The 24038-nt window shown below is 47.9% G+C and overlaps 1 protein-coding gene across 2 annotated transcripts in view; it reads left to right on the forward strand.

The window, feature by feature from the left end:
- The window catches only part of LOC115408014 (low-density lipoprotein receptor-related protein 1-like), a 77848-nt gene that overhangs the window by 34861 nt on the left and 18949 nt on the right, over positions 1-24038 (forward strand). Inside the window, exons 7-41 of one of the 2 annotated variants that reach the window (XM_030118592.1) lie at positions 3846-4008; positions 4772-4994; positions 5773-5962; positions 6057-6200; positions 6327-6563; positions 6689-6869; positions 7193-7415; positions 7499-7688; positions 7782-7904; positions 8186-8326; positions 8699-8824; positions 9432-9548; positions 9636-9716; positions 9804-9971; positions 11069-11251; positions 11379-11576; positions 11685-11930; positions 12131-12328; positions 13592-13796; positions 13931-14095; positions 14357-14601; positions 15577-15708; positions 15854-16081; positions 16202-16376; positions 16659-16753; positions 16869-17018; positions 17177-17317; positions 17429-17557; positions 17645-17776; positions 17851-17985; positions 18086-18215; positions 18308-18434; positions 19278-19429; positions 19518-19642; positions 19892-20266. In XM_030118592.1, coding sequence (XP_029974452.1) covers positions 3846-4008; positions 4772-4994; positions 5773-5962; positions 6057-6200; positions 6327-6563; positions 6689-6869; positions 7193-7415; positions 7499-7688; positions 7782-7904; positions 8186-8326; positions 8699-8824; positions 9432-9548; positions 9636-9716; positions 9804-9971; positions 11069-11251; positions 11379-11576; positions 11685-11930; positions 12131-12328; positions 13592-13796; positions 13931-14095; positions 14357-14601; positions 15577-15708; positions 15854-16081; positions 16202-16376; positions 16659-16753; positions 16869-17018; positions 17177-17317; positions 17429-17557; positions 17645-17776; positions 17851-17985; positions 18086-18215; positions 18308-18434; positions 19278-19429; positions 19518-19642; positions 19892-20266 — 5973 coding nt within the window. Of the gene's footprint in view, positions 1-3845; positions 4009-4771; positions 4995-5772; positions 5963-6056; positions 6201-6326; positions 6564-6688; positions 6870-7192; positions 7416-7498; positions 7689-7781; positions 7905-8185; positions 8327-8698; positions 8825-9431; positions 9549-9635; positions 9972-11068; positions 11252-11378; positions 11577-11684; positions 11931-12130; positions 12329-13591; positions 13797-13930; positions 14096-14356; positions 14602-15576; positions 15709-15853; positions 16082-16201; positions 16377-16658; positions 16754-16868; positions 17019-17176; positions 17318-17428; positions 17558-17644; positions 17777-17850; positions 17986-18085; positions 18216-18307; positions 18435-19277; positions 19430-19517; positions 19643-19891; positions 20267-24038 lie in introns of both variants that reach the window. The other variant, XM_030118591.1, reaches the window with a different exon arrangement.

Here is a 24038-nt window from a genome sequence, read left to right on the forward strand (position 1 = left end):
AAGCAATTGTCAGATCAAAACAGTTTCCAGGATAGAAGATTTCTCCTGTGAGTGGAAGCAGAAGAGACCCTGAGAACAAAAACCCAAGCAAAAGTGAAGGGAATAATCAAACGAGAGGGAGAAGGTAGTGGTTGGTGTGTGTGTGCGTGCGTGCGTTCTCGTATTTCTATCCTTGTTGGGGCCAAATGTCCCCACAAGGATAGCAAAACGTGGAACGACGTGCCTTGTGGGGACCTTTTTCCGGTCCTAAGTAGGAGAAACAGTGTTTTCTTGACCATGTTGTTGTTACTGAAAAAAGTAAAAGTGCAAAAACATTTCTTTAGGGTTAGGCTTTGTTGTGGTGTGGGTTAGGGTTAGGGTAAGGGTCAGGGTTAGGGGCTAGACATGAATGGGAGTCAATGGACGGTCCCCACAAGGATAGAAATACGAGACTGAGCGTGCGTGCGTGTGTGTGTGTGTGTGTGTGTGTGAGAATGGTCATGCAGATGGTATTTACATTCCTCTGTTGGGTTATGTCAGCCTTGAACAGCCTCTACATTCCTCCGGTCGTCCCAGGTCCTGTCCAGTCAGGTCACTGTAACATGCTCATAGCTGAGGCTCCTCCACGCACACGCACACACACACACACCCAGAACACACGCGGTCCAGCCCTGCTTCTGGAACCCTCTTATTGACATACTGTTCTTCCTTTTCCTCAAGACTTAAGGATAGAAGTACACACACTCATTAGCAGAAGCTAATAATCTGAATCTCTATTTCCACTCTTTATGGGGTCCTGTGTGTGTGTGTTTTGTGTGTGTGTGTTTTGTGTGTGTGTGTTTTGTGTGTGTGTGTGTGTGTGTGTGTGTGTGTGTGTGTGTGTGTGTGTGTGTGTGTGTGTGTGTGTGTGTGTGTGTGTGTGTGTGTGTGTGTGTGTGTGTGTGTGTGTGTGTGTGTGTGTGTGTGTGTGTGTGTGGCTCCAGTTGTTTGGCGTTTACATTACATCTCTTGGCCTCTCATGCTGTTTAAAACAATCCGGTTGAGATAAAACAGTGTTGTTTTCTGCCTGTTAGTGACTCCAATTTACATTAAAGTGTCAGTAAAATACAGCTGTTAACTGAATCCATCAGTTCATGTGCTTCATTTCTTCTTAATAATAAACTTTAGTTATAAAATAAGTCTCGCTTCCTGTTCTGGTCAGGGTTTTTTAATAGCAAGCTGGACTCAGGTGCACTAGTGAGCATAACGTGGGGATAGGTGCAGGGTCTGAAGCAGGGTTCACACAAACGGGGTGATTTATAGCTTGTGAGCGCAGAGGGAGATAAGTCGACGAGGGTTCCAGATGTGGCCTGCTCTGTCTGCGTGTGTGATTCTCTGACCGGGGAGATGAAAGGCAGGCAGAGCCGACTCGTCCTTTTCTCTCCACCCTCTGAGCCGGACTGCACAGCAGGAGCCAGCGTGTCCCTCCCTCCGTGTCCATTGCTCGCGCATAGAAAGTCTTTGTAAATGAACGTTGAGATCTCATTATAGGCATACTGTGCTGGCATCCAGTTCCACCTTTGTTTTTTGGTTTTTTGGTTTTTTTAAACTCCAGTTACATATAAAATTCCAGTAAAATGAATATTTGCAGCTCAGAAATTTTTTTTCTATATCATCAGGCCTTCTATCTAGTCCGCAGCCTGTTTTTTCCACTTGTTGCAGTGGGGGATTTGCCGGTGCCATAACTGTTAGGAATTACTGACTCTTAAATAGAGGTCATATGTCGGATCCCTACGGAGAACCATAATCTCTATACTCCAAAACCACGCTCTTCAGAGGTCAAAAAGGTTTTTGCACAGATTAACAGGATCTTCATGGCATGGAAAGGATTATGGAGGCTGGACGATGGTGATTTTTCTTCCTCTTTTTTTTTCCTTTTTCTCTCCACCCAGCACAGACATGTACAGTAAATATAGGAATTCTTCCACTGACATGCAAATAGAGGAACCAGCCTTAAAGTTGACACTTTGTGGCATTCCTTCCCAGTCTAGTTTCTGTTATATGAGTAGTTAGAGAAACTATGTGAGCTGTGGCCCTGTATGTAAATAACTGCGCTGTGTGGGTGCAAAGCGTGCTTGTTGTTGCCGGTGAGACCCCCTCAGTTTACGAAACGTTTCCGCAGAGCGGTGTGAGCTGGAAGGTGGTACTGGTCGAGAGAGAGGGAGAGAGAGAGAGAGAGAGAGAAAGGGCCTGTGAGAGCAGGGTGGCCAGATGAGAAGAAAGGGGTGTGTTCATTCAGTTTCCCAGCAAACTTTCCACTTACCAGAAAGCTGCATGAGTGAAGACGTCAACATGTTGGCTGGCTTTTCTGGTTCGGGGGGTCCACTTGTTGTAGTTTGTTACACAACGCAGTAGTTACAGAGTTGCACAACTGTCTTTCGCCGCTGCATATGAATCTAATCAATGTCTTGTGCAGCCAGGCCTCCAGCTGGATTTCTTTAGAGTTTCAGGCCTGATACCAGTGGGAATATCACTATCCCTCCTAGCTCTGTGAGAAAGTTTTCTCCTGTGTCAGAATCTTGCTGCTCATGTTTATGGAAGATAGTAGACTGGTTTTGACACAACACCTATACTCGATTTTTTTAATCATTTCTGCATTGAAAGTACCTCACTCTTAGACTTGAGGCCAGCTGAATATCCGTGACTTCTTTCTTGCTGGAACGTGCACCAAACTCCCCTGACTGCTGGTAGAACTCCAACCTTCCCACTTTTTCGTAGCATAAGCAAGAACAGCATAAGTCTCATGCTGCGCTTCCAGTCTGGAGCTCAGTGCATGTTGGGTAGGAGGGGAGGAGGTTTTCTGTATTGGGCCCAGATGTGTCCGTGCAGCTCTGTGCTCCTGGCAGCATTGTTGGGCGGAGGCTCCAGCACAGACGTTTCTTTATGAATGGCCAAAGCTTTGGAAGACTCCGGCTGAGTGTCAGTGATGTTACATCCCGCTCGTGCACCCCGCCATCAAAGTTGTCGCTTAGATTTCCTGAAGGGACAAGTGTGGCCCCTTACAGAGTGTGTCTACAGTGGGCCTGTTGTAAAGGACGAGCTCTGGCAGCTGTTTAAACAAACCCAGTCCCCTCATCAGAAATAAAGGTCCGTCTCTGCAGCGCTTCCTCTTTCTAGATTGTCTTGTAGAGGCTGCCAGAAATGGGATTACAACATTTCTTCTTCCTTGGTAAGCAGAGATGCACCAGTTGTGGGTCACTCAGAGTCGCGTTCAAGCTGACGCACAACATGTCTGAACTTCTGCCGCAATATTTCTGTCATATCATGGAAATATTTTTGTTTGTTTGCATTTCCTCCCACAGGCAGAAAGACATGTGACAAGCTGAATAGAAAATATGAATAAATCCATGAATGTGACAAGATATATTTGTATCCAGAGCACAAGGGGGCCAGTAGCGATTTGTTCGGTGTGAAAATTATGACTCAAATTGTGAATGAATCATGTGCTGAGATCTTTACCATGAACACATCTCAGGCATCGACTAAGCCCTCTCCACCATCCTCCTTGTAAATTATGGCAGCTTGTGTCTGCACGACATATTATTAAGACATGTTTTATGTTGTTTTTTGCTTTAGGTTCATTGTCTTGTAGGTTCATAACCTTAATTCCAGGTGAAATTTTGTAATTCTTTCAATAATTGTTGAAAATTTGACAGAAGAACTTTGGTTTTAATGTGTGAGTTTGACACTCACTTTTTCTTAGTTTTTCACTGAATTTCAGGTTTCTGAATTTGCTCTGGTATATGACGGAGGGTGAAGATGAAGCTTTGTGTTTTAACTGGTTCTGTTTGGTCTCCTCCTTCCACTCTCCTCTTTCCGTCACTCAGATGTGGAGCAGATGGCCATAGACTGGCTGACTGGAAATTTCTACTTTGTGGATGACGTGGACGACCGAGTGTTTGTTTGCAACAAGGACGGCAAGACGTGTGTGACCCTGCTGGATCAGGAGCTGTACAACCCTAAAGGCATCGCCTTGGATCCAGCCATGGGGTCCGTATTCTCCTCCAGTCCTCTTGACCTAGAATTGCCCTCTGGGCTGTTTTAGCAACGCCGGAGAGGAAAATGCTGTCGTATGATCAGACAATGTGCTGACACAGCAGGCAGCGAAAAATCAAAGCCCTTCTTCCAGACGGAAACCTAGACTGACCATTGAGCCTCACATAGACGCTTGGATATGTCGGCTGTTTCGGCTTCCTCGTTACTGACAGCTGCCATCTGACGGACTTCCTTTTTCACAGTATCAATTCTCCATTTCTTTTTTATTTCACGTTCACAAAATCATGTTAAGATAGAGGAGACCGAATGCTGCTGCCGATAAATTATAAAAATGCAGGAATTAGAAAATTTCAGAAATCACAATTTGACATTGTCAACTCTCTCATTTTCACTCCAAGTTGAAATATTGTTTAAATGCCAGACCTCCTAAAGTGAAAATCTTTCTCAGAAGTCGTTCTTTGTAAGTTTTAATTACAATTCATTAATCTGCAGCAGTTATTATAGTGTTATTAGAGCATTTTCTAATCCCAGTTTTGTATTTTATACTCATAGTATATTCAATTGTGAAAATGTGTATTTAAATAAGATGATTTGGATTTATAATCAATTTGCTCCCTTTCATCCTGATTTCACCTCAGAATGTGAAGGGAATGCCCAAGATGGGAAAAGGCAGTCCCCAGACCCCAAAGCAGTGAAATAATGTTCCTTTATCTTACCATACCTTCCTGTTTATTTCCCCCATCTTCTTCCTCCACAGGAAAGTGTTTTTCACGGACTACGGCTCCACTCCGAGGGTGGAGCGCTGCGACATGGACGGTCAGAACCGCACCAAGCTGGTGGACAGTAAAATCGTCTTCCCCCACGGCATCACCCTGGACCTGGTGAACCGGCTGGTGTACTGGGCCGACGCCTACCTGGATTACATCGAAGTGGTCGACTACGAGGGCAAGAACCGACACACCATCATCCAGGGTCTGCTGGTGAGCCCAACACGCCTGTATCCAGACGAAAATGTGTGCTCGGATATCCCTGAGTCTATATTTGCTTCTCTTTCCATCAATAACACGAAACAGCTGTTGTTTAAATCTGTATCATCGCTGATTCGATCTGATCTTTAGAGGCAGTGCAGCTTTTCACTCGTCCCCTGAGTGTCTCAGCAGAGCGAGTATGTCTCTCCGGGGGATGAGGCCTTTTTATTGCCTTGATTGATAATACTTAAAGTGTGTGTGATTTTCCTCGCCAGTGCCTCTCTAAACATATTAGCCCGGCCCTCGTGAAGCTTGGCTCGAACTTATAGAGGAGTAATGTTCTTAATGAAATCAGGACTGTGGGTCTTTGGGGGGGGGGGTGAAACGTGGCGGCGGTGGTGCAGTGTGTGTGAGAGGTGGAGGGAGGTAACGCGATACCGGGCCATACATTTTTCTGACAGTAGAGGAGAGCTGCACAAATCAGCCCCTTATAAAAGTAGAAGTGCTCTCGTTCTGCCTAACAGCAGATGGGGAGTGGATCCGTCGTGCTGGTCCGTGCCAAGTTTACACAAACACTATCTGTAGCTCTGATTCTGGGTCTGTTTGTCTCTCAGAGATGTCTTCACATTTTTAATTGTGATAGATCTGCCAAAAAAAAATGCGTACTCAAATGAAATAACACAAACTATTAGTCAGGCGCCATGAGCTGCTTCAGTGAAAGTGTGTTTGTCGGTGTCTAACGTGACGTGTTTGTGACTTTATCGTTCGTCTGTCTTCTTTCTTGTACCAGATTGAGCACCTGTACGGACTGACAGTGTTTGAGAACTATCTTTATGCGACAAACTCTGACGAAGGCAACCTGAATCCCAAGACCAGCGTGATTCGAGTGAACCGCTTCAACAGCTCCGACTTCCAGGTGGTCGCTCGGTTAGACCGAGGAGCCGCGCTGCACGTCTACCACCAGAGACGACAGCCTCAAGGTGCGCAGCTCTTCGCCGGCCGGTCCGCGTTTGTCCCCCGGACTTCACTTGACGTGTGTCGTGACCTAAACGTTGCCTGTCCGCCCTTCCGCAGTTCGCAGCCACGCGTGTGCGCTGGATCAGTTTGGAAAGGCCGGCGGCTGCTCTGACATCTGTCTGCTGAGCAACAGTCACAAGACCCGAACCTGCCGCTGCCGCTCGGGGTTCAGTCTGGGGAGCGATGGCAAATCCTGCAAGAGTGAGTATCGGGGACTTTAATTTGACAGTGATGAACGTGTTGCTGCTAATGAAGCATGGCAGCGAGCTAATGGTGGGATAAGTGAAAACATTTACCCACCTCTTCTTCTTTGATCGCGTCCTGCAGAGCCAGACCACGAGCTCTTCCTGGTGTACGGTAAGGGCCGTCCTGGGATTATCAGGGGCATGGACATGAATGCAAAGGTGCCTGATGAGTACATGATCCCCATTGAGAACCTAATGAACCCCCGAGCTCTGGATTTCCATGCCGCCAGTGAATTCATCTACTTTGCTGATGCCACCAGCTACATTATTGGCCGACAGAAGATCGACGGTACAGAGAGGGACACCATACTAAAAGAGGGTAAGAACCGATCTCTGATTGCTGCTATTTTGAAAAACGCGTCGGTAATGTTATTCCAGATGAGGTTCCTGGTTTTGTCCGGTTAATAACAGATTTTTCACACTGCCTTCTTCGGCTTATCTCAGGTATCCACACAGTGGAGGGGATCGCGGTAGACTGGATGGGAGGTAATCTCTACTGGACAGACGACGGGCCTAAAAAGACTATCAGTGTGGCCAGGCTGGAGAAGGCTTCACAGACCCGCAAGACTCTCATCGAGGGCAAAATGAGCCACCCTCGGGCCATTGTTGTGGATCCCCAGCATGGGTCTGTTAATTCGATATTCTTTCTGTATAAATATTTGAGCTGTTATGTTTGGGGGGAGGATGATCTGAGGGTATGTGGCTTGCAGCTACGTGGGCTGCCTGCAGTGCAGATATTCGCCGGTCACGTTTGCGTTGGTGTATGTGGGAGTTGGCATGCTTTCAATCAAGGGATTTTTTTTCTTTCTTTTTTTTTTTTTTTTTTTCTTGGATACTTGGTGCTTTGTTTTTTCATGGGAAGCTTCATCAAAGAACTTCACAGTTCGAAATTACATTTGTCACAGCTTGAGAAATGTCTCATCTCATCTGTGAATTTTTCATCCTCAGCTGGATGTACTGGACCGACTGGGAGGAGGATCCCACAGAGAGCAACAGAGGGAAGATCAAGAAGGCTTGGATGGACGGTTCGCACCACCAGGTGTTTCTGACCAGCAAGACGGTGCTGTGGCCGAACGGCTTGAGCCTCGACATTCCTCAGGGCATCTTATATTGGGTGGACGCTTACTACGACCGCATTGAGCTGGTTTATCTCAACACCACTGAGCGAAAGGTTTGGAATTGAGAAGTATTTTATTTTCAGAATGAACTCGTATTGCCATATACATTATTCCTCTTTGTTTCCTGAATTGACAGGTTGTGTATGAGGGGCAGGAGCTTAATCACGCCTTTGGCTTGTGCCATTATAAACAATTCCTCTTCTGGAACGAATACCGCGGAGGCAGCATCTACAAACTGGACCAGGTCACTAAAACCGTCACTTTACTGCGCAACGAGCGGCCGCCCATCTTTGAGATCAGAGTTTATGACGCACACCAGCAGCAAGGTAGAGCCGCCGTCCCTTCCTTCATATTTTTTCTCCTTCCACTTGAGTCAGGATTGCATAATGACTAACTTCTGCCTTCGTCTGTCTGTGTAGGCTCCAATGCGTGTCGAGTTAATAATGGAGGGTGCAGCAGTCTGTGTCTCGCTATTCCCGATGGGCAGTCCTGCGGCTGCGCCGACGATCAAATCCTCGATGTCGATAACGTCACCTGTAAAGGTACTTATCCGCTTTACCGGGAAAGAAGCTTCACCAGCGACGGCTGTGGAAAATTCATTACTCAACATGAGCCGAGCTCAAGAATTCCAGGCTGGGCTTTCCGTTTGCCAGCCTTTACTAAATGTTTACTTTCTTAAAACTTTTTAAGCGACGTCTACCAATATTTAGGCACCGTCAGGACAGAGAAAAGCCCACTTAATGGCCGATAGGCTTTGTGGCGTGTCGGTGTTTGGCTCTTGTCTCAACGGTCCGTCTGTTTGTGTTCCTGACCTCATCTCCAGCCAACCCCTCCTACATGCCGCCGCCGCAGTGCCAGCCCGGGGAGTTCGCCTGCAAGAACAACCGCTGCATCCAAGAGCGCTGGAAGTGTGACGGGGACAACGATTGTCTGGACAACAGCGACGAGGCCCTCGACCTCTGCCGTAAGCGTGCCGCGCCATTGTCATGGTGACGCAGCAACACACAGATAAACAGGATCGCGTTTAAGGGTCTTAACTAACACAGGCTGACGGAGCACAAACTGAAGTTTCCAAGATTTGGTTCTTTCCATGAGGCGTCATGTGGCTGTAATTTCACTGGCCGCTGCCGTCGTCATCGGGCCAATAGTGAACAGAAACGACTCATATTTTTTCTTGGATGCTTTCCCTTTTTTTAAAAATTGAATTTCAGATGACATAGTTAGGCCCGTGGCTGTATTATTCAGGGGACTGGCTCGGTTACATTGCTAACAATTTGCTAGATGCATAAGTTAAAAAAGGAAAAAGTGACTGAACAGTGTTCATATCTCCTGACAGACCAGCACACCTGCCCAGCCGATCGGTTTAAATGCCAGAACAACCGCTGCATCCCCCTGCGGTGGCTGTGTGACGGAGACAATGACTGCGGCAACGACGAGGACGAGTCCAACACGACCTGCTCTGGTAAACACAAGCTCTGTCTTTTGTTACTGAGCAGGAGAGCAAATTTAACTTTATGATCTCAGTGAGTGCTTTTATAACTTGGCGAAATCCATTTATATATATTAAAGAACAACAACTGAAGCAGTAATGCAGTTACTTAGTATTGTTCAGCTTCTGTAGAGCTTCTGTGAGGATTTTCTTAATCAATAATTATGTGATGACATTTTGTGTGTAGTGTAAGATTTTGCAGTTTCAGTGCCTCACTATGAGCTGAAGTGGGATTGGAGCTAAGTTTAGTACAGTGTAGGCGTGTTAGTAGGCTACACCAATCAGCCATAGTGGAAAAAAGACAGCAGAAAGAATACAACACTGTCAAGAAGGATTGAACTTTGAGTTGATTCTCATTAGATATATATAAAGATTGAAGTTATAATCTTTTAGATTTTTCTTGAGTATAGAATCAGCACGCAGGACTTTCAGGGTGTTTTAGGTTTTTAGGAGTGTGACCGCCGCTGTTCCTTCACCCTGTTCTCAGTTTTATTATGTGGGCGTGAAATTAGGAATATTGCAAAAGGAAAGGGAGGATTTTTATGGCGGTGAAGTCTTTTATTGCTCATTTTCCTGCCAGCCCGCACATGCCCACCCAACCAGTACCCGTGTGCCAGCGGGCGCTGTATCCCCATCTCCTGGACATGTGACCTGGATGACGACTGTGGAGACCGCTCCGATGAACCGGACTCGTGTGGTGAGGCTTTTTAGTTGCTGTTTGAGCAGGAATATTACATAATGCTGCACTTGATTCTGTATCTGACGTCTCCTCGCCGTCCTCCAGCGTATCCCACCTGCTTCCCTCTAACCCAGTTCACCTGTGCCAACGGGCGCTGCATCAACATCAACTGGCGCTGCGACAACGGTGAGCAGAATCTTTCTTTGCCTTGTATGAAATTTGTTTATAGTCCGGTGGGTGAGGTTAAACTTTTTGGGTCTGTTTCCTGTGCAGACAACGATTGCGGGGACAACAGTGACGAGGCGGGCTGCAGCCACTCTTGCTCCAGCGTCCAGTTTAAATGCAACAGCGGCCGCTGCATCCCGGAGTACTGGACCTGCGACGGCGACAATGACTGCGGAGACTACAGCGACGAGACCCACGCCAACTGCACCAACCAGGGTGAGGAAAGGAGAGAGAGAGAAGATGCTGTTCTGATGGCTATCCTGTGACCTGATTTCATTGTGGTTGGAAATGAAACGTCACCTGCGTCAGCTCCTGTTTCACATGATGCAGTTGGAAAGACACACAGTGTCACAGAAACCTCCTCCCGTCTGAAATGTTTCCACTGCTCCGCAAGTTCCCGCCTGCCCCGGTGGCTTCCACTTATCATCCACTCCAAATCCTCTCTGTTGCTTTGTGCAGGATGCGATTGTGTTCTGTGGTTAGATAACAATTAGACTGTTTCGCAGGAGGCGCAGATGTTTTGACTGCGCCGCGGCGATATGGACGGAGCGTGCTGACAGTCCTGAGTAGCTGGTGGCCGTGTTGACGCTCTTTAACTGACTGACGCGACGCTGCAGCTTCAGCAGCCGTAACATATGCTTCTGTACACGATGTGCGTCTTCTGATGCCGCCTGTGCCGTTTGATCCGCGCGGGAAAGTAGCCAACTGCTGTCAAGTCCCAGCATGCGTCGACGGATCCCAGCGTGACCTGCTGCTCTAATGAGCAATCTGTACTCGTCTGTATGTGTGCGTACATCCACGTGTGTGTGTGTGCGTGTGTGTGTGTTTCCCCCGGCCTGCCGTCTGGAAGTTATTAGCCGAAATAAAAAAGCAATCCTATCGCCTGTATATTGGGTTCCTGTGTTGAGAGGTGCCTGTTTCCATTTCCCCTTCTCGCTGTGCCAAGCGCTGACCTTTGCCATGAGGGGATGTCGTTGTGCCGCTTCCTGAGCTGCCGCTCTAATCGACCCCCGACATCAGTCACCGCGCCGTGCGTGTCATTGTTGCTCGACTTGGCACTGTGTCAGGCCGTTCCTCCGGCATCCCAGCATACCTACACAATAATTAATGACCGCAATAGCCTGTTCACTCCCCTCGCGTTACTCCGCCAAGTGCGTGCATGGTGTGTGTCGGACGGCTGGCTGATGTTTCCGTTCAGTTATTTTCCAGCCGCCGACCTCTGCTCCGGTTTTATAGCTCCTCTAACGTCAGATTAACTGAGCACTCCATCTCTTGAGTTGGCGAGCCGTAACACCTTGCCGTTTCCTCCCCAGCAACGCGTCCTCCGGGCGGCTGCCACGTCGACGAGTTCCAGTGCCGCATGGACGGCCTGTGCATCCCCATGCGCTGGCGCTGCGACGGCGACACCGACTGCATGGACCTGAGCGACGAGAACAACTGTGAGGGCGTCACGCACATGTGCGACCCGGCCGTCAAGTTTAGCTGCAGAGACTCCGGTAAGACTCCTGTCAGGTTTTTCAGCACAGATCAACGAGGATTTCTCGAAAAACACCTGGAACTTTATACTTTAAGGAGGAGAATTTGAAAGTGTTTGTGACGCCGTGTCTTATCTGATCCCACCAGCCCGCTGCATCAGCAAGGCCTGGGTGTGTGACGGCGACAGTGACTGTGAGGACAACTCGGACGAGGACAACTGCGAGGCGTTGGTGTGCAAGTTGTCCCATCACATGTGTGCTACCAACGACTCCATCTGCCTGCCCGCCGAGAAGCTGTGCGACGGCACCGACGATTGTCCCGATGGATCAGATGAGAAACTTTGTGGTAAAAAAAACATTTTGGCCAAATGTTCCAGTTCAGCCAGTATGTTCATTTGAATGAGCAACACTTTCATGTCTTTCTTTTTTTTTTTCTTCTTCTTCTTGCTGGCAGATTTGTGTTCCTTGGACAATGGAGGCTGCAGTCACAATTGCAGCATCATCCCTGGGGAGGGCTACATGTGCTCTTGTCCTCTGGGGATGGAGCTGGGAGCCGACAACAAGACCTGTCAGATCCAGAGTTTCTGCGCCAAACACCTCAAGTGTAGTCAGAAGTGTGAGCAAGAAAAATCCAGCGTGAAATGCTCCTGCTACAAGGGCTGGGAGCTGGAGTCCGACATGGAGAGCTGCAAAAGCACCGGTGAGGAGCAGCAGGAATGGTTTGAGTTGAAGAGATCAAACTCGGGTTAAAAAGACCCGGAGTCGTTTATGGAAATATAGTTTTTAATAAGTGACAGACGGAGGCAGTAAACATGTCTGTGACTGGATTTTGACCAAAGGTTCTGTGAAGCTGAGCGGTGAGATTTAGATCCGCACATAAAAGATCTCTCTCCGCCTCAGATCCCTTCAAGCCGTTCATCATCTTCTCCAATCGCCACGAGATCAGACGGATCGACCTTCACAAGGGGGAGTTCAGTGTGCTGGTGCCGGGCCTGAGGAACACCATCGCCTTAGACTTCCACCTCAACCAGAGCACCCTGTACTGGACCGACGTGGTGGAGGACAAGATCTACCGAGGGAAGCTGTCCGATAATGGAGGTACGGCAGCTCTCTTCCAGTCCAACAGTCTAATTTAGAAACATGTCAGCTCTTTGTGGAGAATAGTCAAATGAAGTGTTGATCGTGGCAGCAGCTTATGCTTTTTGGCCGGCGTGTCCGCTTCCGTTTAGCAAATACACTCCATAATTTCTCCGAGCCAAATGGATTTTAAAAGGGTCCGTGGTCGGCAGCGGCGGTCTGTGACCCTGAATAAATCTCCCAGGTCACAGTCTGCCTGCGCTGCTCCCGAACCCCGGGTCTCCATGCCAATCAAGGTTGTGTTCCCAGCGCGGCACTTAGGGGGCACACGGAAGGCTTTGTCTCTTCCCATTTGTCTCGGTACTCGCTGTGCGTGACTGCAGCCAGAACTCCGGTGCAGCGTAGGAGGCCCGACACGCCGCAGCTTCCATTCCCACTTCGACAAGTTTCACCAGTGAAACGGGGGTTTCTGAGTGAGGACATTGTCAGCCAGCTCAGAGACCGCCATGGAGGTCGTTTCAGCGTGTCCAAAGTTGTTGGCATTCGCTGAACGGTGCCAACAGCTGAGTAAAGACGACTCTGTGTGCAAAAAAAAAAAAAAAAAAAAAAAAAACAGGAAACAAGGCATTAAAATGGGGAAGTCTTTACTCAAACTGAGCAAAATTACCCAAAATTATCTGAATTGAGTGACACCTTTAAACAGGTTTGGAAAAATTATGTTTGAATAAATTTCTTTTATTCAGTTATTCTTTTATCATGTCTGAAAAATATCCCGAAATTTAGCATTAAATGGCAGAAGGACAAACACTTCAACAATCTGTTCACAGCCCCAGTGTCTTGTACAGAATCTCAAATCCAGGCATGCACAGGGGGAACATGCAAACTCTGCATAAAATTCCCCCCAGGCTCAAAATATCTGAGAATGCCAACAAGTATACGTATGATATAAAGTTCATGACATAGGAAGACTTTTGAGTTTGATTTTATAGTTTTGTGCTTATCAGTCTTGGTTGGAATTTTAAAACAGTTTATTATAGTCGTACTTTAATACTTCAAGCAAGACTGACTTGAGGGTTTGAGATTGTTCAATATGTAGGGATACCTAGCTGAAAATTTGATAAACTTTATAAAGATATTCAGAATTTTCAGCATGTTTTTGGTTTCATGGTTAAAAAAATAAAACAACCCTTTACTTATTTCTAAGAGTATAAGTTTATGATTTCCACCTGATAAACCACAGTCTGCTGCCTCAGTTCTGAGCCTGTTTGTCTGTACTGCGATCAGCCCTGACCAGTCTGGAGGTGGTGATCCAGTACGGACTGGCCACTCCGGAGGGCCTGGCCGTGGACTGGATAGCAGGGAACATCTACTGGGTGGAGAGCAACCTGGACCAGATTGAGGTGGCCAGGCTGGACGGGACCATGAGAACCACGCTGTTGGCTGGAGAAGTGGAGCACCCCCGGGCCATCGCCCTGGACCCCCGTGATGGGTGAGAAACACAAACGTGAATCCGACTCGCAGACATACAGTAGATGGATCGGTTCTTATGAGTGGGTTCTTTTCTGACGTTGCCGTGCACACCTGTGAAATCCCTCCTCACGCTGGACCCTTTCCTCTTGGCAGCATTCTGTTTTGGACCGACTGGGATGCGAGTCTGCCCAGGATCGAGGCGGCTTCGATGAGCGGCGAAGGCAGGCGCACCATCCACAGGGAGACGGGCAGCGGCGGCTGGCCCAACGGACTCACTGTGGACTACATGGAGAGACGCATCGTCTGGATTGATGCCAGGTAACATTCGCCACCAGGCTCCCAGTATGCAGTGCAGACTGCGCTCATTGTACTCCGTCCACCCACACACTGCTTACATCACCGACTCACGCACTTTTCTCCCTTCTTTTCCTGCCGTTATATATATTCTCTTTATAAACATGCAGATGTTGCTTGGTTATGTAAAAGCATATACAAAACACTGATTAAAATAGCAACAGCAAAAGCGGTTTCCTTGTTGATTACAGTGTACGTCTCTGGCATTTCTTTCTTTTTTTTAAGGTCGGATGCGATCTACTCTGCCATGTATGACGGTTCTGGGCTGATCGAGGTGCTCCGGGGTCACGAGTACTTGGCCCACCCGTTTGCTGTCACCATGTATGGAGGCGAGGTGTACTGGACAGACTGGAGGACCAACACTCTGGCCAAAGCTAACAAGTGGACGGGACACAACGTCACCGTGGTGCAGCGCACCAACACACAGCCCTTCGACTTACAGGTTTATCACCCGTCAAGGCAGCCGGAGGGTATGTTGTACACCAGATGCTATTATTAGCAGTTACCGCTGATGAATTCACAGTTAACTTGAAGTTGATTTTAGAGTTTTGGCTCTTTTGTTTGGTTTTATTGTCAAACTATAAAGTAGTACGAGCTGCTTGTGAGCGTGAAGATGCTTCAGAAATGAAGCTAAAGTTGAAGGCACAGTTGGATAAACATTTGCGGAGGCACGAGCGCTCAAACAAAGCACGCATTCACTCCACAGATTTAGCTCCTCGTTGTCTGCTAACTCGTTTACCAGAGAGAAGCACTCAGATAAGCTCTCCGTCCGCCGCCGACCGTGTAATTCACGGCTGCTTTTCCCCCCAAAGACAGCTGACCTTTAGGAGCTGCGAGGCGTGTTGTGTCCTCACGCCACACCTCCTGCAGCCTTGTCGATGAAAAGAAAGCAATCTGTGTGGCCGTCTCTCTCCCCACAGGCTGGATATAAATTAAAACACCTGTGCAGTTTAAAGGTCAAAAGTGGATTTCACATGTACATGAGTAATGAGATGGGAGACGATGTTTACGTGGTGTTTCACCAAGCAGACTGTCACCGATGCTCAGAAGCTCACGGCAGGGAGACCGCATGCGGTGTGTGGACAGCAGAGAGGTACACAGTGTGGGAACTGGTGGCAGGAGAAGAGAGAGCTCGCTGAATTGTTGAACGACAGCTGCAACCAATCTCAGTGACAGTGATGAAGCAACAAACTGGCTTCACAGATTTGGTAAACAGAGCTCTTCTTTTCACTCTGACTTTCCTTCAGGGCCGATCGATGGAAGGGTTCATTACACTATGGATATATATAAAAAGAGGAACTAATTGTGCAAACAGCATCTGACATTGTTGAGTTTAATAAGTTCACATCCTGTGATCTTCCTCTCTCATATGACACATTTCCTCAGTTATTTTCGTACGTCTCCCTTTCTTCAATCCTCATTAATGACTCTTCCTTCCCCCTCAGCTCCGAACCCCTGCGCCTCCGTTGACGGCAGAAGCCCTTGCTCCCACCTTTGCCTCATCAACTTCAACCAGACCTTCTCTTGCGCCTGCCCTCACCTCATGAAGCTGCAGGCCGACAAGCGCACCTGCAAAGGTAAGCCAGCACAAGCGGCGCATTTCCAATCCGCTCAGACTGAGGAAATCTCTACAGGGCGCTCTGCCACTGCACACGTGCAGCAGTGGCCCAAATCTAAAGAGCAAATGGTAAAAATCCATCTCCTCTGTCCTTCTCTCTCCAGAGTCCCGCAAGTTCCTCCTCTACGCTCGTCAGATCGAGATCCGAGGCGTGGACATCGACAACCCGTACTACAACTACATCATCTCCTTCACCGTGCCGGACATCGACAACGTGACGGTGGTGGATTACGACGCCGTGGAGCATCGCATCTACTGGTCAGACGTGCGCACGCAGACCATCAAGAGAGCTTTTATCAACGGCACCGGAGTGGAGACGGTTGTGTCAGCGGGTAGGACAAACCATGACAAATACTGTTCGGTTCTTTGTTTGAACTCAGTTTTTACTGAAATCAGTTTTTCGATTGCACCGTGCACGTGTGTTGATCTATTTTCTAATCTGAAACCTTCAGACCTTCCCAACGCTCACGGGCTGGCGGTCGACTGGGTGTCCAGGAACCTCTTCTGGACCAGCTACGATGCCAATAAGAAGCAGATCAACGTGGCCCGGCTGGACGGATCTTTCAAGAACGCCGTCATCCAGGGTTTGGACAAGCCCCACTGCCTGGTGGTCCACCCTCTGCTCGGGTGAGCCGTGTGAATTACCCCTCTGGTTCTCCGCTAATAACAGTCATTAAAGTCTCATCTTCCTTTGATTACTCACACTAGATGGGTTTCCTTTTCCTTTAGTTACCTTTATTTTTGTTCATTTCAGTCTCTTCAGGCTTCCTCCTAATCCTTGACCTACTTTTTTGCTCGTTTGATGTTCTTGTTGTGTCTTGTTACCTGTTGTCGGTAGATAATTCTTCTCCTCCGCGGGATTCATTTCGTTTCCTCTCATTATCTTATATCTGTTCTCCCTCTTCTCAGGAAGCTTTACTGGACTGACGGCGACAACATCAGCATGGCCAACATGGACGGCAGCAACAGCACCACGCTCTTCACCAATCAGAAGGGCCCAGTGGGTGAGCAGACGGACTCCTTTTGCTTCCAGAAACAACTGTCGTGTTAATATTGCTGAACTTTATTGAGTCAAACAGGATGTTGTAAGCGTAAGTCGTCGTTTTTCTTTTCTGTCAGGTCTCTCTATTGACTATGAGAATGAGCAGCTGTACTGGATCAGTTCAGGAAACAGCACCATTAACCGCTGTCAGCTGGACGGCTCCAAACTGGAAATCCTGGAAGGCACTAAAGGAAAACTCATAAAAGCGACTGCACTAGCTATCATGGGTGAGGCCACGCTACGATAAGCTTGATTTGTTTTCCCCATGACTTTTTTAGGATTTTATTGTTGGTTATCGTGGATTAAATTCTCAGTATAGCAACATGACTGATCAATGACTTAAATACATTCATGATTTAATGAAATCTAAATTAAATTCCTGCAGGAGACAAGCTGTGGTGGGCGGACCAGGGAACAGACCAGATAGGAACGTGTGACAAGAAGGATGGCGGAAACTGGAAGGTTCTGCGAAACAACACATCTCCTATGATGCACATGAGGATCTATGATGAGGATGTGCAAAAAGGTAACAGATCAGTCGGCTGCAGCCCCGTTTCCTCTGTTATGCGAGTGTGTGAGTGGACCAAGGTTTCATTTCTCATTGATTCTCACTGATCTTCTCCTTTTGCTTTTTTAGCTGGTATCAATTTGTGCAGCAACAACAATGGAGACTGCTCTCAGCTGTGCCTGCCCACCTCCCCAACAACCAGGGCCTGCATGTGCACGGCAGGATACAGCCTGAAAACCGGGCAGCAGTCCTGTGAAGGTAGGACTGCGTCTGACCAGCCTGCAGCCGCACCTCAGAGAGGAAAGAAGTGCAGACAAACCCTCAAACTGTGCCCTCTCTGATCAGGTATGGGCTCCTTCCTGCTTTACTCTGTTCACGAGGGAATCAGAGGAATTCCTCTCGACCCAGCGGACAAATCGGATGCCTTGGTGCCGGTGTCCGGCACCTCGCTGGCCGTCGGCATCGATTTCCACGCTGGTAAGTGACATTTATCAATTAACAGATGGCTTCACATGAGGGATGTTTTAAACCTTGTGATGTCTCCTCTGCAGAGAATGACACCATCTACTGGGTGGACATGGGCCTGAGCACCATCAGCAGGGCCAAGAGGGACCAGACCTGGAGAGAGGACGTGGTGACCAACGGCATCGGCAGAGTGGAGGGCATCACTGTAGACTGGATCGCAGGTCTCACCATTACAAAATCAGATTCTGGTTAAAATGATTCTGCATCACATCACTAGCACACGTCAAACAGGAGCTGATCTGTGTCGTCTGTCATCCATAGGGAACATTTACTGGACCGATCAGGGCTTCGATGTCATCGAGGTGGCCCGGCTGAACGGCTCCTTCCGCTATGTGGTCATTTCCCAGGGCCTGGACAAACCCAGAGCCATCACCGTCCACCCGGTGAAAGGGTGGGTCTTCAGCACAGTCCGAACCGCGTTAGTAGAACCTCAAAGCAGCCTGACGGCTCTGCTCAGATCAGGTCTGCGTCTCCGTGTTTCAGGTATCTGTTCTGGACTGAGTGGGGTCAGTACCCTCGGATTGAACGCTCGCGGCTGGACGGCTCTCAGAGGCTGGTGCTGGTCAACGTCAGCATCAGCTGGCCCAACGGGATCTCCGTCGACTACAAGGTGTGAATCGCTTTCACAGTCTATATAAACACTTCAATTGCAAGCTATTACCCACTTCAGTACTAAATAATCCTACTGCAGCTCCATCAGAAATGCAGTTATTATCTATTGTACATGTAAAACTCATTTTATACAGATTCATAAATGGAATATATCTATGCATGATTTGTAGTCAAAACAAGAGCTTTAAATAAGACTTTATCAACTACAGTACTACAAATTCTGCTTCATGTTTTTAGACATAATTACAGGAGGAAAACGTTTGCATAAAATACAACTGTAAATTTTTCCATAATTTAACAGTAAAAAATGAACAAAACATTTTTCTGTTTATTCTTTTTTTAACCATCAAAGTCTTGAAATTCTAAAATACAATAATGAAAATTATCACATTTCTTTATAACATCAGATCTTTTCACATTTAGAATTATATTGCACTGTTCAATGTGAAAATAATAGAAAATGATAAACTTTTCAATTATAATCACATTCTTAGACACTCCTGGAGAGTTTTTCACTCACTTCTGTTCAATATAATGAGACTCAGTCAGGTGGCAACGCCAATTTTGGATCATTTCCATTATGTAATTGATGTTTATGGTTCATTAAATACTCATTACATGCAGATTTATGAACTGTTGTATCGTTATTTGTCTAGTTGTAGTCAAAAAAGTAGATTTAATGAGGAACTCTTACATCAGTGTCATGTAATATGATTTAGAAAAGCTTATAATTGCCAGAACTTGTGTTTATTGCATGCGATAATCACTTATAGGATTCTTCTTGGTACCGTTGGAGCTTTGTTTTCATCTTAGAAACATGACATTTGCTTTGCTCGTGCAGGAGGGTCTGCTGTATTGGTGCGACGCTCGGACGGACAAGATCGAGCGCATTAACCTTGAGACAGGAGAAAACAGGGAGCTGGTTCTGGCCAACAACAACATGGACATGTTTGCCGTGTCTGTATTTGAGGAATACATCTACTGGAGCGACAGGTCGGCGTCTCCATTGTTGCGAATCGTGAGAAAGATTATAAATTATTATAAGTTAGAGTTAATCAGCTCGCTGCGTTCTTTTGTTCAGGACTCACGCCAACGGATCCATTAAGAGAGGCAGCAAAGACAACGCCACAGACGCTGTGCAGCTCCGGACAGGCATCGGTGTGCAGCTGAAAGACATCAAAGTGTTCAACCGGGCCCGGCAGCAAGGTAAAAACACACACACATCACACCCAGACTGAACCCTGAGCCCTAATAAGAGTGTTTTCTCTTCCAAATGTCCTCATAAATACAGTTTGTCCTCGCTGGTATTTAGGAACCACCTGTCGCACGCGGTGATAAAACCTTTTACCTCCCAACCTCATCAGCGCCCCGGAGGCACCGGGGAGACGCTGTGTTTAAGCAGGCTCATTATTTGTTTTAACAGCACACCTCATAAACATGCCACGCTCTCCGCAGGTACAAACATCTGCAAAGACAACAACGGCGGCTGCGAGCAGCTGTGCCTGTACCGCGGGAACGGGGAGCGCACCTGCGCCTGCGCTCACGGCATGCTGGCGGAGGACAACCGCAGTTGCCGCGACTACGACGGATACCTGCTGTACTCGGAGCGCACCATCCTGAAGAGCATCCACCTCTCCGACGAGACCAACCTCAACGCGCCCATCAAGCCGTTCGAGGACCCCGACCACATGAGGAACGTCATCGCCCTCAGCTTCGACTACCACGGGGGAGGCGGGAAGGGCGCCAACCGCATCTTCTTCAGCGACATCCACTTTGGCAACATCCAGCAGATCAACGACGACGGCACCGACCGCAAGATGGTGGTCGACAGTGAGTGCAGAGACACATTTCGGCGCGTTTCGCTCGGCTCACCGTGATTTAGCTGTGACTGCAGCTGAATCCTTCCACTGCGTGCACGTCTTCCTCTGCCTCGTCGACACCGTCTCCCCACATCTGCACATATTTTGTCAACACCAGTTTCTGAAAGGATCCACTGTAGTGCACACACAGCTGCATCTTCTCAACTAGTGAAGACTGACAGCGCTTAGAGCCGCCACTTGAAACACACACACACTCACACACACACACACACACACACACTTCTTAGAGAGACTTTTCATTTGACATCCTTCATATTAATTTCCTTTGGATTTACACCACAGATTTTTTTTGCCTCGACCAAACTTTAAATTTTGATACAACCTTAAAGCATGTCTCCATATTGAAACTGAAATATTTAGGGAATTTGTTTAGCTTCATTAAAGCTGGGACGCATCATGGATTCACATAGTGCATTGAAAAAGCCTCATTCTAACCTGAACAAATAATGTGACACCTCTTTGGAGCTTCAGACCCAAAACTGTTGGTTAACCTCCGAAGACATGGGAAGTCTTGGGTACAGTAAATTCATACACACTCGACTGCTGAAGTGTGGTTTGAATTTATGATTTTTTCATAAGTTCCCAACCAGCAACATTCAAAGCATTCATTCTAGTGATACAAAGAAGACAGGAAAAGAATAAAAAGCTTCTGTTTATGATGACAGTTTAACCTTCCATAACCCACTTTGTTGCATAAAGTAATGAAATATATTTTATATAAATAGATAAAGAAATCATTTGTTGTGGAAAAATAGCTGTGTTTTTGACAGTTTAATTTTCACATAAAATTGAATATGTTCAATATAATGTTGCATTCCAGCTCCACTCATTAATAAAATATCTCATTAGATAAATGTCAAAAAAGTAATATTTTTATATTTATGGATAGTAAACCTTCCTCTCTTCTGCGAATACATCTTCATCCGTTAAATGATGAAGCGATGAGGTAGCGTTGCTTCAGTTCTGGTCTCTCTCCGAGGTGGTGTCCAGCTCAAACGGCTGCACCATGTCCCTGTTCATCCAGCGAGGGCAGTCCATCATGCAGCTTTTGCACCAGGCCCAGCGAACCCTCCCCAGCTGCAGCAGCTCCCGTCGGAACTTCTGGGACATGAAGCCGTACAGGATGGGGTTCACCACTCCCACCGAGGAGGCCAGCAGTCTGGCGAGGATGCCGATAGTCTTGTACCCATGGGTCGATGCCACGGTCCCACCAATGTAGGAGAACATGAGGGCATAGGAGGGCAGCCACAGGAACGTGAAGACCAGGACCAGGAGCGCTGAAGTGTGTGTGACTTGGGTCTGGTAGCGCTCCAGCTGCGGAGCGTTTCCCAGCTCCCGCGCATGTCTGAGAAAGCAGTAGATCTTGGCGTACATCAGCACGATGATTCCCAGAGGTAGGGCGAAGCCGCAGAGGAAGAGAGCGACGCTGTAGACCAGCTGGCTGGCGTTGGACAGGAAGGCGAAGCAGTAGACCACGCTGGACACGGTGACCGTGCGGAACGCGAACTGCGGCGCCGCCAGGGCCGAGGCGGGGACCCAGAGCAGAGCCACCGTCAGCTTGACGCGCCGGCGCATCCTGGACCGGTAGGCCCAGGTGGGGTGCACCACGGTGAGGTAGCGCGTCACGGCCAGGGCGGCCAGCGTGAAGACCGACGCGCACGAGCAGGCCACGCCCAGGAAGCTGACGGCTTTGCACAGGAGGCTGCCGAAAGGCCAGTACCCCAGCGTGATGGCAGAGGTGTGGAAGGGCAGGCAGAGCAGCAGCAGCAGGTCGGCGGCGCTCAGGGCCAGCAGCAGGGTGTCGGTGCCGTGAGGGGGCTGGCAGCCTCTCCTCCTCCTGCCCTTCAGGATGGTGATGACCAGACTCTGTCCCAGCAGCCCCGTCACCAGAATCAGACCGTCCAGGATGGGAACCAGCACTTGATCCACAGCCGTGGGGCTGCTGCCGCTGCTGTTCACTTGCTGCTCCAGAAGAAGCATGCTGAGTGATGAATCTGCCGTCCTGTTAGTGTCGAGCGGCAGAACATCATGTTCCTGCCCTGTCTGCTGGCTCCAGCTCATGTTTGAGCTGTGCTATCAGGCAGATATGCACCCATTAAGGCAGCTGGTTTGTCCTCGGTGACCACGAGCAGTTGTGTAGTTAAGATCCAGACATTTATGGCCGACGCTCTCACAGGAAAAGCACATTGCAGTTTACTTTTAGTCAGCTTCTCCTTTATAAGTATGTTTTCCTGTTAATATCAGGTTCAGTCCCTATTAAAGTAATTTTTTGACGCATTGTTTTGGAACTCTTAAAAGATATTTATGCTGAGGTATACTCCTTTTTAAAAATATTCCAGCGACACACCGGCATGTGGTCGGCTTTTTCTTGGCTCCATCAGCACGTCCTTTTGTAATCCAAGGAGGAGTTGTTTGGGTCAAATCCAGAGAAATGTTTTTGCAGGCTGTACCGATCGTGGAAACCAGCCTTCAGTGGACGAATGCATCCCTCTGGCAGCTAACAGACATTCCTCTTGAACAGCAGTCAATGGTACTTGATGCTAAGTGCTCTGCTCACCACAGCAGGAGGCCGCTTGTCCTTTTAGACGCTCATCGGGGACGTGTAGCATGTAGACCACAGCGGCTGAAGAGAGGCAGCACCGTGTGAAATCCCACAAGAAAAAGTATCTCGACAGCTATATTTGTCCTTTGACTGCGTCAGAAACGCTCTGCCTGGAGTGACGATGGTCAGTCAACCAGGTCTCCTCTGCTGTTTGCACAGTGATCAGAGGCTGAGCTGAAACAGCCAATCAGAGAAAGAGCTGATTTTCATTGCATCCTCCTTTTTTCAGTTTTTATTTAACATGCAAACTGAAAAACACAGTACATCATCAACGAGCTCCAAAAAGAACAGTGTGGAAGAGGTAAATCCGATAAACCACCAATGAAGGGAGTAATGAGTTACGGAATGAATTAACGGCTTGGATCCATTTAATTAAACCTCTGTTCATAGTGTGATCCATCTTACCTCTATTAACACTCTCACATGTAATTGTTGAGCTTGAGAAACATCAGTGTGACTGTATTTGCAGCTGAACATGATCCCACTCGCCGTTATATTTGCTAACAGGATGTTCAGCCTTAAAACTGTCCCGCTTTAAAGGCTGATCGTAGCGCTCTGACATCCATCTGAAGCATCTATTAAAAGACAATTATAGACCTTCATCCCTGAGCAAACAGCGACATGGAGGATTCAGGTTTTTACTGTTTGTTGTAAGTGGCCATAAATGTGGTTGCTAGTGCGACTGAGCAGAGATGAACGCTCACCTTGGAGCCTCTCTGACTGCGCTGCCGCGTCCTTTTACAGGATGTTGTTTGTCTTGAAGGAAGAAAAAAAAAAAATCCCTGCTCGTTTATGCTCTTTAACTGCGAGGTCAAAGGTCAAAGAGGAAAGTGGATATTTTAAGAAGCTCTTTTATCTTTGCCATTCATGGGTAATTTACCCGCCCTGGCCTGTGCCGCTCAAGTGATTCAAGCTGTTCCAGTCGCGCTCGTCTTCCGAGAACAAGAAGTCCAGACCGCGGACGAGTGTCCGCAAGGAGTTGTGTTTGTGTGTGCAGGCAGCTGGCCATGAAATGACGGGACGATGCAGACGCTTTAAAGTCTCTCCAGGAACGGCAGCCGTGCCTCACTCTCACATCTGAGCACTGTCACTTCCACTGTACTCTCTCTTTGCCCTTTTG

The sequence above is a fragment of the Salarias fasciatus genome, chromosome 20 (assembly GCF_902148845.1).
Source record: "Salarias fasciatus chromosome 20, fSalaFa1.1, whole genome shotgun sequence".
Taxonomy (NCBI): Eukaryota; Metazoa; Chordata; class Actinopteri; order Blenniiformes; family Blenniidae; genus Salarias; species Salarias fasciatus.